Below are 12,836 nucleotides of genomic sequence, written 5' to 3'. Positions count from 1 at the left end.
GCCAGCTGCGGCTCGTTGGTGTGTGATCGACGGCGGCGTTAGCGCAGCAGCAGTCGCAGCAGTCGCAGCATCCAAGCCTAAGGCGCCTAGATTGTGTGCGGTGGCAGAGGCCGGGGGGTGCGCGTCGATGCAGACGAAAGAGGGCAGTGATACAGCGGGGGAAGGGAGGGAAATAGTGGTGGTGTGGGAGTAGAGAGGTGAGGAGAGGAGAGAGGAAGAGTAGGGCAGGGCAAGGCAGAGGACGAGGACGAGGACGCGTCGCAGGCAGGCAGGCAGGCAGGCAGGCAACGGCGGTTCTCCGAGTTTCGTCAAGGTGCTATGGTTGGCGACGAAGTGGCAGTAGCACAGCAACAGCAGCAGCAGCAGCAGCAGCGACAACAGTACCAGCAGCAGCAAGCACCAACAATGGCAGCAGTCGGGCGTGCTGGCTGAGCAGGCAGGTGCAGGGCATGCACAGAGCAAGTGCGCCCGGCGCCGTCGCACCTGCCTGCAGGGATCGCTATGCGTACTAGCCAGTCCCCCCCGTCTTCTAACGCTCAGCGATGCCTGTATTGCGCCCGAAGCGGCTTAGCGTCCCGTCTCGCCGCCGCAGCAGAGCGACGGCCATGACTGCAGCGCCAGTACATGTGTCTGCAAGTATGGCCATGTGTGTGTGTGTGTAGTGTACGTACATATGTATGTATGTTATGTATGTACATGCGTACATGGTATATCGTGTATACAAGTACCTGCTTACCACACACTCGCCCACACAGCGGGCACAGCGGGGAGCAGTGCAGCGCCAGCCCAACGGCCGTCCGCCCGTCTATTCACGACGCACCCACGCAACGCACCGAGTCACCAGCGTGACCCTGGTCGCCATCTGTGTCTGCACACCTGACGGAGTGACTGACTGACAGCCAGCAGCAGCAAGCCATCTGGGCCTCTGGGCAGCCTCCGGGCAAGCCTCCCAGCGGAAAGGCGACAGGCGCGGGCCCTGGACAGGCCGACTAGTAGCGCCTCGCAGTCCCCACCAACTCTTCCGCAGCCACCAAACTGCCCTCGTGCTGCTCACGCGCTTGCACCCGCGCCCATTCTACTAGGTTTGCCTCTTGTTTTACAACTGCTGCAACTCAGAGCTGCCTGTGCTGCCCTTGTGTCGACGCCCGTCCATCTGCGTTTCACCCTCTGCTGTGATCAAAACCCCAGTGTCAATGGCCCGCCCGCGCCCCATGGCGTCGACGATGCGCAAAAGCCCACACACGCCCCGCTCCTCGCTCGGCCGGTGATCAGGGCAAAAGTCCAATCTGCTTACCTCGCACCGCTGAAATGACCTGGACCCCAGCCCAGTCGTTCTACTAATCTCCCAAGTCGACTCCCAAGTCAAGTACCCTCCCTCATCACCACCACCTTCCCTCACAAATCACCGTCGCTGCTTCCGCCACCCGCTGCACCCTCTTCTTCCCCCCTTGCTGCCCTTCTCCCTCTCCACCACGTGGCCTCCATGCCCGCCCTTACAGCGCCTCCGTTTCGCCCAACACAAAACCACACATACTCTCGCATCCCCCCCTCCCCTGCCTTCCTTGCTCAAACACAGAAACGTCGCATCTCGCGTCTTCTTCACGCCCACCCTCAATCTGCCTCTTAGATCGACTACCCGTTGCCCTAGCGCATGGTGAAGGACTAGCATCTAACGCTAGGACGCCGCACGCCAGGAATCCACCCCCCCGTTCCGAGCCAGCAAGGCCGCTGTCAAAGCACTCGCCTCTGGTTCCCAGTTCGACGTCGATAACCACTCCCCCCTGATGTTGCTTTTTGCATGCCCCTTGCCACTTCTGCTGCTCATTGTCAGCACGCCTGCCCTTCCATCGTCAGCTTCGTTCGATCCACGTGTGCAAATGGCTGCTGAATCCTGCCTGGCCTGCCCACACTTTGGGTTCACGTCGATCCTTGGCGGCCAGTGCCTTCGCTCCCCTGCAGCCACCACCACCATGGGTTGGTCGTGATCGCCAGGGAACGAACCAAGCCAGCCATGCAGCCAATCGCATGCCTTGCCCGACACGTTTCCTGCTCGGCCACCGCTGCTTCACACCCCCACGGTCATCAGACGCCCTCGCCATCTCTGCCCCAGTGCGAATCGCCCTGTAAGTGTACACACACACACATGTACCTGTTTCCATGCTTGCATATCGCGTCATGCCTCCTTGCCCACCGCCCACCGCCCACCGCCCACGTCACGCCTCCTTCAGAGTAGAGTACCATAAACCATCCACCGCCATCACTTCACTGCTTCCCGGCCCGTCGCGGATGCCGATGCCAACTGCGCCAATCCATTCTTGCTTTGCACCCTGCTTCAGTACAAGTCTCCTCATACACCTCGTATCACTGTTCATCGCGCAACCACTCCCTGGCCCTCTTGGATGCACCGCCCTCGGATGTTGCCGAAGGCTCCACTGCCCAACCTGATGTTCATGTCAGCACTTGTCATGTGACTAATCTCAGTCAGCAACAACAGATGTAGTAGCAATCTAACACCCTTGATGCCTGCACATGTTCATGACTGCCCTTTGGAATGCCAATCCAATCTCTTCTCTCATTTGGCCATCCACCCATACCATACAGCCCCGCATTCTTATCACGCCTGACAACATCATTAGTTTAAACATAAACCTGATGTGTCCAATCGGCCTGCCAAGATGGCAGTGAGCATATAGAATTCACTACAAGCGTTACAAGCTGCACTTTCATCCAAAAAAAAACACAAGATGTAATATGAAGATATGATTGCACGCAAACAACACACGTGTAGGGCTGTTTGACCGTGTTTGATTTGGCTTGCTCTATGACTCCACTCTACTTGGGATGCACCCAATCCACAGCCATCATCTTTTCCATCATCCGATGATTAATTGACAAAGACATCATGCCGACGTTCGCATGGTAGTCGTCTATTTCTGGCCCAGAGCTGATGCGCGCTCGTCCTCGAGCTTCTGGTAGAAAGCGTCACGGTGACGAACGGCGGGGACGTGGTAGCCTTGGAACGTAAGTATCGAGTCGTGAATTTCGTTGCAGCAACACTCTTCGCGGTTGCAAGTCCAAGATGATATCACGTACCGTACCACCAGCCGTAGCCGGCAACAACGCCAATACCTGCCCTCACTGTTAGCCAAGCTCCCCAAACCCGCGCGCAACCCCATATGCCTGTTTCAAGGCCCAGAAATTATCGCGCACACACTGCAAGAGCTCTACGCACCCATGGCAACAGAGAGATCGAGCACGATCTGTCGTTTGAGCATCTGCAATCCAATCATTAGCCTCCTGCCCGCTGCTGCCCAAGACACTCAATGGCAGCACATACGCCGGTAATCGGTTTGATGGCCATTTTGAATTCGGTTTCGGGGGAGTGGAGAGTTTCGGGACGCGGGTGCGGGTTGCGGGAGCTGGTGAAGGTCGTCTGCGGGTATGCTGAAGTTGTGGTGGTTCGACGGAGAACTACTGCTGCTGCTGCTGCTGACGTAAGGCAAAGTGGCCTAGCGCCCTGCGCTCTCAGAGCTTCCGACTCAAGCACGACGCCAGCAAACAAAGTGAAGGAACAATAACATCGATCGATCGCCGAATCTCTCGCACATTCACGTCCGGTTTAATCGCAGGTGCATGCTCTTGCAGTCCATGCCATCTCTCACGCTCGACTGCGCGCCCATCGACCGATAACTTTACCATCCTCGCGTACACGCATCCGGCCTGCGACATCACCAACCCCCCCTCCCCCCCAAACACCAAACCCGGGACCACCAGCAGCATATGCCAGGCATCATACTCTCTCCCAGCGCCAGCAGCGAGGGCGCAACCGCAGGCATGAAGCGAGCGCATGTGGCGGACAACGCGCCAACACATGGGGAGCCGCAGCAGAGGAAGCGGCGAGTCGTGCATGCACTGCACCACACGCAGCCAGTCCAGCACATTGTCGACCCTGTCAGCGCCGAGTTTGATAGCTTTGGTGAAAGCAAGGACTTTTTCGACCAGCAATTGCGGCGCGCAATAGCGATACAATGCAAGAGCATGGGATTCGAGGGTGCGCGCCCGGACGCGCTGGAGCAGTTCCGGGCGCTGGTTGATTCCTGTATGGCTTCACCTTGCGACGCCAGCTGGCTGCACAGCCCATTAGAGTTTCTCAGACTGACCTGACCCAGACATGAGCCACTTTCTAAGCCAAGTGCACAAGTCCATGACCAGTTCGCGCCGCACCGAAACAGTGGCACACGACTGGATATACGCGCTTGCATCTTCGGGTCTTCGCGGATCTGCACCCCTTGACCAACATTTTGATACTGGTGAAATCCCTCCATCGCTACTACAGCCCTACTTTGCACCTCCCGTGCCCCCAGAAGCCCCACCTCCGGACACCGAGTCCTTGTTAGGCCCCGAGTTGTCGGGCAAGGCAGACAAGGAGACGCGCCCTTATATCCCAAAACACTTTCCTGGCTTCCCTTCCAAGCACACATATTCTGCGACACCAGTCTTCACCAACCGTGAACACGATCCGCGAAAGATTCGGGAAAAGGCAACAGAAGAGGGCATCTTGGCCGAACAGAGTCTTAGAAAGCTCATGGCAGCACAAAAAGCGGGCGTCCAGAAGCAGAATGTGGGCAAGCGGAAGCGAAGTAAACGCATGAAAGAGAGCGACAAGCTATGGCAAGCAGCTATGACAGATTTGTTGAACGAGGAGCACCAGCGCGAAAAGGACGAGGAGCGACGACAAGCACAGATGGATCTGGATGAGGATGATGGTTGGAATACATCACATAATGCCCCAACACGGCAGCCCACAACTGATCGTAATGTCAATTTGGAAGAAGGCGTCCACGTCAACTACGAGCGCAAATACTGGAGAAAATTCGGGAGCGGCGTTTAATACCTGTCATCACGTCGGCTCTAAGCAGTAGCACATTGTGAGAAAGAAAGAAAAAGCATCTTGAAAGCATTTTGGTAGCGAGGCGTTTGGGTATTCGGGCATTCCCGCCTTGGAGATATGAAGGCACGTTTGGGGCATTTCACCGGCGTTGATCACGTTTTTTGTTCACTTTCTTGTGGGACGTTGTACTATAGTTGCTTGTCCCATGGGAGCGGCATCGAGGGCCATTGATGCGTCGTCTTATTATTTATCAATTGATTACGTATTCATTATTTTGTGTTATTCACCGTGAATGATAGTGGTTAATCGATGTCTTGTGATTTCCAATTAGACGTATCTGTATGTATTTAGGATTATCGAAAAGGCTTTATGCATGATGGTGTGGCAACTCGCTCGCATCTAGCTGTTCGCGCCTTTCTGTCTTGCCTTCCATCCCTCCCAAGCAGTCGTCTCGACACTAAGTCCTCCTTGACATCTAAGAGACTGTTAGCATTGTATGCAGCTTCTAACGGAAAAAAATCATCTGTCCATCTCTCCCGTTACCACTGATCAAGCTGCCAAGCTCTTTCAACAAACATCTCGCACACCACTCACCTTCTTAGCATCCGCACAACAGGCTCACACACCACACTCGGCACGCCCCCTTGTTTCTCTGCAGGCTGTACATTGCACTTGTACTGCACAAGCTCTTTCAGCGCGCACTCGCTTAGCGCAATTGGTGGATTCCGCGCTCGACCCGACGGAAGCGTATTCAGCTGCATTTCCAGTTCTGAGACCGGAATCGCGGAAACAGGTGGTGCCATTGTGTTTCAACTACAGGAAATGTTGTGAGTGGTGTCAAGAGAGAATCGAGGATTGAAAGATAAGGACTAGAAAAAAAGAGGAGGTTGTAGGAAGAAGGAAGAAGACGATGAACGGAGACGAGGCGAGGAGATTCGGTGAGAAGTCGCTGGCAGATGTTCAAGTTACGGATTTGAACTCGGTACGTAGATATCATCACTACAACAACAAAAAACATACACAACATGAATCAATATTCCTAACACGAGAAATTAGGTACTCAAATCCCTCCGTCTAATCCATCCAAGCACCACCAACCAAAGGTCCGTTTTCTCTCTAAACGAAAATCCCCCCTTCTTCGTCACCAACTCGAACTAACATTCCCAGCACCTACTTCTCCATCCCACTCCTCTCCTCCCTCCTTCCCCCCTCTCCTTCCCCCCCAATCCTCTCCCTCGTCTCCCCACCAACCTCTCACCAACCCTCCGGCTCCGGAAAAACCTCTTTGGTAACCCTCATCATCGCGACCGCCCTCTCCGCCCCCACCTCCTCAAACGCAATAATCCTCATCGATCCCTTACACCACTTCAGTATCCCCCTCCTAGCCTCAACCCTCATCCAGATCTTCTCTTCGACTCTACACCCAGCTCCCTCACCTTCTGCTTTAAAAGAAATGGTACGCAGCGCATTGTCGCACCTCCACATCTTCCATCCCCCAACTTTTCCCGCCTTAATCTCCACCCTCCGCTCCTTACCCACCTACCTCTTCAACCCAACCGCACACCACAGCACACATCGAAGCATCCACTCCCTAATCCTCGAAGACACCGACGCCCTCCTCCCCACCCTCCCCCTTACATCTACCCCCGCATCCGCATCCGCAACACTAACCTTCCGCCTCCTCAATCTCTCAAAGTTACTTTCCTGCGCACTCGTAACAACCAGTCGCTCGATGAGCGCAAGGTACTTGCGTCCTGCGATGCCGACGTGGGGCAGGGATGTAGGCGAAACGCGGGTTGTGCTGCGGAAAGTCGAGGTGAAGAAGTTTGGCGCGGGATCAAGTGTGGAGGAGATGGAAAAGGAGAAGGGGGAGAGGTGGGGGGTTGTTAGCGGGGGATGGTGTGAGGGGTGGAGGGTTGGTGGTGGTGTGCAAGAAGGAGGTACTGGAGGGGGAGGAGAAGGAAGGGGGTTCTTAATTAAAATCAATGACCAAGGTGTGGAGACAGCTGAGAAGAAGAAGAAGAAGTAAGGGAGAACGGTTTGATTCTAGGTAAATTTTCCTTCGTTGTAATGGTCGTATAACTTCTTTCTCCCTTGGGTCGAATAGACCTCATACATATCTCCGTCTCAGCCTCCATCTCCATCAAAACCATAGAAGATGTAAAAAGCCCTCTCAAACATGTCTTTTTCTTCCTAATTCCCCTCCTCCCCCTCCTTCCTTCTCATAATCTACTCGTCCCTCCCCCATGCCACCCTCCGCCTCCCCCTATCCTCTCTCGCCTCCCTCCTTCTTGTTCCCCACTTCTCCCTCATCCCCTCCTGCTCCCTAGCCACCCTTTCCGCCTTCCCTGCATTCTTCGCAACCAACCCCACGAAAAACTGACTGCACCCAAACCTCTCCGCAAGTTTAACTCGCGTCCACGTATCCGGGTCTTGGGCGCGCAGACGCCGTATTTCGGTCACTTCCTTTTCGGTGAGGTGGTATTGTTTTTCATACGGTTGCCGTACAGGAGGTGGGAGGGAGGTGGAGGGTTTTGGGGGAAGGTAGCTGGAACTTTGAAGGGGTGTTCCGGGGGAAGCGATGGGGGAGGTGCGGGTGGAGAGGGCGGTGCGGGCTAGTTGTTGGTGGGCGCTGGCGTAGAGATTGCGGCGCTTGTCGGTTTGGGGGAGGAATTTTAGCGGGGTGTGGTGGATGCTGGGCGCTGAGGAAGGGGGGTTGAAGATTAGAGTTGGCGACGACGTGTCTGGTGTGTAGGATGGTGCGGCGGGGAGCGCGAGTAGTTTTCTGTGTCGCCGGGTTGTGGATTCGAAGCGTTGTTGGGTCCGTGGCAGGAGGGATGCGGGTTGGAGGGTCGATGGACAGACCCGGAGGAGTGGTTTACATGTTGCCATTATGTTGGTTGTGCAATTGGACCTTGGGGTGTGGTGTGGCCCGGCGATGCACAAGATGGGGTTGATGGGGTCGTTGGATGGTGAGGCTCAAGGCCGAACTTTTTTCGTTGTTCCGCCCCGATGTGGTTGGTCAAAGCTGCACCGCACTTGTGCAATGCAGTGGTGCGCTTGTCAACCACGCTTTAACAGAGGCACCTGTATGAAAAGGGTATATTTTTTATTTATTCATGTGCTATCTCCAACTCAATATATCTCATCCAGAAAATCCTACAATGAGTTGCGACTGTCATCCGTCTAATCACGCTTCATCTCGCCTGCAACGTAATGCAGGTAGGCACCCAACAGCTTAGTGCCCTCAATGTAGTTCCTCTTGTCGAGCTTCTCATTGATTGAGTGGGCTGCATCAGTTGAGCTACCCATTGGCAGCAACAGGACATTCTTGCCAAGCTCCTCTTGGAAGGTCAATGTGACGGGAATACTTCCACCCTCCCTCGTCATGTCAGGCTTCACACCAAACACACGCTCAACAGCCTTTGCGGCAGCAGTGTAGTTGGGGTGGTTGGGGTCCTCTACCCACCACTTTCCGCAGTGCACGACGCTAAACTTCATCATGTTCTTCGACTTCAGTTTGGCAAACTCGTCGTTAATGTGCTTCTCAACCAGCTTCGTCACTGGGTCAATCTCCATGTTTGGTACTGTTCGGATGGAGAACTTGCCAATAACCTTGGCTGGAATGACAGTCTTGGCTCCTTCAGAGTAAAACGCACCCTCGATGCCGTGAAGGGATAGTGAGGGGTATCGCATCTTTGACATAAGTGCATCCTCCTTCTTGTCGTGAATCGTGACGGCACCACCTAGTGACTCCTTCAGGCCGTCCATGGTAAAGGCAATTGGTGGGTAAAGCGCGGCCTCCTCGTCGGTAAGCGGGGCAACCAGCTCATCGATACCCTTGATGAGAATCTTGCCATCCGGATCAACAAGCGAGTTCATGATGCGCACCAAGTCAGTCATGGGCTCGTGAGTCATGCCGCCGTAGACACCAGAGTGAAGATCCTGGCCAGGACCAGAAATCTCAATCTGGTAGTAGTTGCAGCCACGAACACCATAGGTCAAGCAAGGCTTCTCAGTACCGAGCCAGTAGTTGTCCGAAATGCAGACGACATCTACATCCTTGAAAAACTTCTTGGCCTCTGCGCGGATGGTGTCGTCAAGTCCTTCAGATCCATTCTCCTCCATACCCTCGAAGCACATGACCAGGTTGACAGGCAGCTCTACGCCAGCCTTCTGATGAGCCTCAATTGCGTTGAGCCATCCAAGAACTGGGCCCTTGTCATCAGTGCTGCCACGTCCAAACATGCGGCCCTTGTCGTCGATGCTGAGTGTAAAGGGATCCGTCGCCCATCCATCCGACTTGTTTGCGGGCTGTACATCGTAGTGACCGTAGACGAGGACGTTGAGCTTCTTGGGGTCGTTTCCATAGCGACCCAATAGGCAGGGCGGGAGGTCGAGGTGCTCACGACCAGGCTGCTTTCCTAGCTCACGGAGCTCGACAGTGCCACCAAGAGCCTTGATCTGGTCGGCGAGCCAGTGTCCCATCTAGAACACGGTCAGATGCAATGTTCAGAAAGCTCGCACGTGCTGTGACAGGCTTATCAACAGCTGACATACATACCTTGACCACGTCAGGCCTCCTCTGGTCCTCAGAACTGATACTGGGGATGGCCACCGCCTCCCTCAGCCTCTCGATGAAGGTGTTTTGCAAATCATCGACCTGCTTGAAGTAGGGGTCTAGGTGCGCCATCTTGTCGAATCCGTGGTACAGATAGGGCCAGTCGGCGTTGGGTATGCGTTTGGGGATGGAATGAGCAACGCGTCTAGGTGTTGCAATAAAGCCAGTCGATGATGATGAACAAAAAGGCTGCGAGGGACAGAAGAAACGCCTGCGAGTTAGATTGTCGCTTATTCGCGGTCTACGGATTGGTTGGAGTTTTATTCGGGCAGGTGGTTGTGTGAGGGCAGCAAACCGAGGCGCGAGCGGAGGGAGGGGCAAGCGGGGCATTTTGGATGACCTAGCTGGGCCATGGGACCAAGGGAGAGGACACACCAAACGGCACAGACGCCAGCTAAAGTCAAGCTCTTTAGTGCGGACCCACCGTCGGGGCGTGCATGCATATGCCATGCATGTGCCGCAAACCCTGCATCCGAGCGTATCATACATGCATACCTACGTGGTACTCTGTATAGACGGCGTCACCAGCGGCTATCTCTCCATGTTAACTCTAGATCCTTGCAAAGAGAGCAGCAATTTTTTCGTCAACAAGCGGGGTCGTATACGATAAGAAAAGCGACGCTCATGCGAATGCTGATTGTTATGACGACGAGTAAAGCAAGCTAATCGCTAGTCAATCCAGATGCAAATGCTGATGTGAGCTCGCCAATCAAGGACAGAAGAGAACAGCAATGCCAGCAAGGCTAAGTGTAGAATCGTGATAAAATCCATGACAGCGAACAACAACATAAGGTATATGACTTCATCGCATCGTCTGGTAAATGAAAGTGATGAAAACCTCCAATCCGCTCATCGTACTCGTCCGGACCCTGACATTTTTACTCTGTAATTTTGGTTGGACTGACAACATACCCCTTAGTCTTGACTGAGGGGCTGTCATCGCCAAAAGTAGGTGAGATGACCATCCTTCCTCAGACCTTGACCTGCTCGCCTACCGGGACGTCACCGCCGTCAGGTCCCTTTGCAGCATCCCCGACAGAGTGCTCTGGCAGTTCGCGGAGTGGCAGGTCAGGGTGTTCATCCTTCTTGAGGTGCTCAAATTCAATGAGGGATGAGCGTTGTAACTGGTCAAGCTTCTCCTCAGGATTCTTCGTACGTCAAAGTTAGTTCTTGTCATATCGTGTCGTCGTTGAAGCAATCCGGAGAGTGAACACAAAGAATAACTCATTGTTGACTCACCCATTCGGTCTGGTCAGGCACACCTGTCGCAGAAGGCAGTTCACCCGTCTTGTTCTTCTCATCACCCCAGAACATGGGACGGCGGACAGGGGCTGGTGTCACAGGAAGGCTCGGTCGCTCGACAGCAGAAGGGAAGTCGGTGAGGATGAGGCTCTCGCGACGACCTCGCTCAATTGTGGGCGAGCCGATGTCGTCTGTACCCGTCGTCTTCTGGAGAGCCGCATTCTTACCACGCTGCCCATTGAGGTCGGATACGGCGCGCACATAGTTGTCGATACCTGGCACGTTATCCCATGCATTGCCGGCGGTAGACTGCCACTGCTGGCCCGAGGGCCTTTCAGGTGAAGGTTCCTTCTTGGCACCCTCAGATGCCGTCTTGTCATCGCCTTCGAAGTGGGTAGTCGAAAAGGGATGCGTCGGTAACTCGACAGCAGGAGTGGGTTCTGGCGACCGGTCTTCGGCAAAGACACGCGTCGGCTGGGGTCTGTCGGCGGCCTGCTCCCATGGAAAGATGGGAGGAGGCAGGTTAGCAGGTTCTGGCTTATTCTCTGGTACTTGGTACCACATGTCCTTGGGAGCATCTGGATAGGCACTTGGGGCTCTGAAAAGTGAAGGGTCGTCGCTGAAACCATAAGTCTGGTTCGGGAAGTTGGCGGCTTCGGGCTTCGATTGGGATGGGGGGCCAGACCTATGAATGTTAGCATGAGGGGTATGAATTCAAGGTGCAGGTACATACTTGGTTGGGTCCCAGGGGTTCGCGAGATTTCCTACATCAACTTGGTCAATATTTTGCACTTCATTTTCAGTATCATTTATGGGTGACTCGGTGGGGACAGAAGAAGCTTCTGCAGGGGAAGGGACAAAAGAGGAAGAGTTAATGGCTCCACTTAGCGTGCCATGTGTCTCACCAGCTCTCTGTCCATCGCCAAAATGCTTCTGGTGTACTGCCCACCATCGTGCCACCAGCTCTCCGTATACACCACTGCCACCAGGATGGTTGCCAGACCAAGGCTTGTTCTTGCCGATGAAGTGAACGGCGGCAATTTCGTGCTTGTAGTGACGGTATGCGGGCTCCCACTGGTACTCGGCATTCGGGGTACAGTTGTAGGTGAACTTGAGACGCTGCCAGGGACGGTGCTCGAAATACTGGTTGAGTAAGCCTTGGTCTGCGCCGTCGAAGCTCTCGCCAGCGGCTGCCATGGCCTGCAGAGCCTCGTATACACTCAGGTCTGGCTTGATGACCATGACACCGCTGTTGAAGGCATCTGGCCAGCCAATGTCTGGGGCGGCAGCAAACGAGGCCTCAATGTCGAACAGCTCGTCCAGAGCACGTAGGGCAACGACATCGGCGTCGAGATATACTAGCTTGCGGAATTGAGTCTGTTTCCATAGTGCAATCTTGGTGAAAGTATATGCTAGGTCAGGACGCCCCATCAAGTAGAGATTGGCAGTATTGGCAGTGCGTATACGCTCCACTGGAATCACATAGTCGTACAGCACCTTGAGTTCTTCGACGGTCTCCTCAGAGAGCGTCTCGGGGGTGACGAGCACGGCCAACTTCTTCGTGGTTCCGGCATCTCGCAAGGAATGGGCCAGGACTGCTGCACCCGGCAGGTACGAGTCGCTCATGAGGAGCTGTGGGGCATGTTAGTCAGGCTGCAATGGATGCAATTGAGCGGGCAAGAAGGCCTACCGTGATGTACACATCTTCCAGCGATTCAGCCATGGTTGCAAAGAGATGAAAATTGAAAATTGGAGTGAAGGAGCGTTCAGTCGAGGCGACCGAGGGGTAGTAGATGTACAGTTGTCCGTGGTCTCCACGTCAGAGAGTCTAGCTGCAGATGGATGGCTTCGAGGCAAGGGCGTTGCTGTTTTTGTTTCCCCGCAGTAATGTATCCAGACAGAAGGCGCGAGGGTGCCGCGCGACAGCAGCAGTGACACGACAGCACGAAATTTTTTTATGTTTGGCAGAGACGTTGCGCCCTCGATTGAAGCGTCACGACAGGGCAAAAGCGATTATTGAGAGGGCTCTATTTGCGAAGTCCAAGCGTGCGAGGGCTATCTGTTGGGAGATTGCCATGTCAC

At 54.5% G+C, this 12,836-nt stretch overlaps 6 protein-coding genes across 6 annotated transcripts; 1 reads left to right on the top strand and 5 right to left on the bottom strand.

Annotated features, from left to right (window-relative positions):
- Positions 1-2,715: 2,715 nt before the first annotated feature.
- On the bottom strand, positions 2,716-3,456 carry COCSADRAFT_40220 (uncharacterized protein). Its single transcript, XM_007705451.1, has 4 exons — positions 3,338-3,456; positions 3,233-3,275; positions 3,094-3,129; positions 2,716-3,013 (listed from the first exon to the last, which is right to left on the bottom strand). Exons 1-4 carry the CDS (start codon positions 3,359-3,361, stop codon positions 2,928-2,930), a joined length of 189 nt encoding a protein of 62 aa, XP_007703641.1. The 5' UTR covers positions 3,362-3,456; the 3' UTR covers positions 2,716-2,927.
- Positions 3,457-3,544: 88 nt separating this feature from the next.
- COCSADRAFT_125585 (uncharacterized protein) lies at positions 3,545-5,129 on the top strand. Its single transcript, XM_007705704.1, has 2 exons — positions 3,545-4,099; positions 4,170-5,129. The coding sequence occupies exons 1-2, from the start codon at positions 3,781-3,783 to the stop codon at positions 4,889-4,891; spliced, it is 1,041 nt and encodes a 346-aa protein (XP_007703894.1). The 5' UTR covers positions 3,545-3,780; the 3' UTR covers positions 4,892-5,129.
- A 161-nt stretch (positions 5,130-5,290) lies between these two features.
- COCSADRAFT_98851 (uncharacterized protein) lies at positions 5,291-5,694 on the bottom strand (the record flags this gene model as incomplete). Its single annotated transcript, XM_007705703.1, has 2 exons — positions 5,291-5,366; positions 5,486-5,694. The coding sequence occupies 2 exons, from the start codon at positions 5,692-5,694 to the stop codon at positions 5,291-5,293; spliced, it is 285 nt and encodes a 94-aa protein (XP_007703893.1).
- A 979-nt stretch (positions 5,695-6,673) lies between these two features.
- Positions 6,674-7,853, bottom strand: COCSADRAFT_40218 (uncharacterized protein). Its single transcript, XM_007705450.1, has one exon. The coding sequence runs from the start codon at positions 7,781-7,783 to the stop codon at positions 7,121-7,123; it is 663 nt and encodes a 220-aa protein (XP_007703640.1). The 5' UTR covers positions 7,784-7,853; the 3' UTR covers positions 6,674-7,120.
- Positions 7,854-8,077: 224 nt separating this feature from the next.
- COCSADRAFT_98899 (uncharacterized protein) lies at positions 8,078-9,584 on the bottom strand (the record flags this gene model as incomplete). The annotated part of the gene is made up of 2 exons (XM_007705702.1): positions 8,078-9,379; positions 9,456-9,584. 2 exons carry the CDS (start codon positions 9,582-9,584, stop codon positions 8,078-8,080), a joined length of 1,431 nt encoding a protein of 476 aa, XP_007703892.1.
- Positions 9,585-10,101: 517 nt separating this feature from the next.
- Positions 10,102-12,814, bottom strand: COCSADRAFT_40215 (glycosyltransferase family 8 protein). Its single transcript, XM_007705449.1, has 5 exons — positions 12,445-12,814; positions 11,660-12,386; positions 11,488-11,518; positions 10,752-11,439; positions 10,102-10,660 (listed from the first exon to the last, which is right to left on the bottom strand). Exons 1-5 carry the CDS (start codon positions 12,475-12,477, stop codon positions 10,484-10,486), a joined length of 1,656 nt encoding a protein of 551 aa, XP_007703639.1. The 5' UTR covers positions 12,478-12,814; the 3' UTR covers positions 10,102-10,483.
- Positions 12,815-12,836: the final 22 nt, after the last annotated feature.

This window comes from Bipolaris sorokiniana (genome assembly GCF_000338995.1).
Source record: "Bipolaris sorokiniana ND90Pr unplaced genomic scaffold COCSAscaffold_14, whole genome shotgun sequence".
Lineage (NCBI taxonomy): Eukaryota > Fungi > Ascomycota > Dothideomycetes > Pleosporales > Pleosporaceae > Bipolaris > Bipolaris sorokiniana.
Note: the sequence above shows the minus strand (reverse complement) of the source record. Positions and strands in the feature narration are given on the sequence as shown.

Bases quoted from the DNA above. Each gene is read 5' to 3' on its own strand.
- COCSADRAFT_40220 (XM_007705451.1), bottom strand. From the start codon at position 3,361: ATGGCCATCAAACCGATTACCGGC. The intron at 3,276-3,337 runs GTATGTGCTGCC...ATTGGATTGCAG, and splicing joins CCATCAAACCGATTACCGGC to ATGCTCAAACGACAGATCGT. The intron at 3,130-3,232 runs GTGCGTAGAGCT...CAGTGAGGGCAG, and splicing joins CGATCTCTCTGTTGCCATGG to GTATTGGCGTTGTTGCCGGC.
- COCSADRAFT_125585 (XM_007705704.1), top strand. From the start codon at position 3,781: ATGCCAGGCATCATACTCTCTCCCAGCGCCAGCAGCGAGGGCGCAACC. The intron at 4,100-4,169 runs GTATGGCTTCAC...GACCTGACCCAG, and splicing joins CCGGGCGCTGGTTGATTCCT to ACATGAGCCACTTTCTAAGC.
- COCSADRAFT_40218 (XM_007705450.1), bottom strand. From the start codon at position 7,783: ATGGCAACATGTAAACCACTCCTCCGGGTCTGTCCATCGACCCTCCAA.
- COCSADRAFT_40215 (XM_007705449.1), bottom strand. From the start codon at position 12,477: ATGGCTGAATCGCTGGAAGATGTGTACATCACG. The intron at 11,440-11,487 runs GTATGTACCTGC...TAACATTCATAG, and splicing joins AACCCCTGGGACCCAACCAA to GTCTGGCCCCCCATCCCAAT. The intron at 10,661-10,751 runs GTGAGTCAACAA...TGACGTACGAAG, and splicing joins TGCCTGACCAGACCGAATGG to AATCCTGAGGAGAAGCTTGA.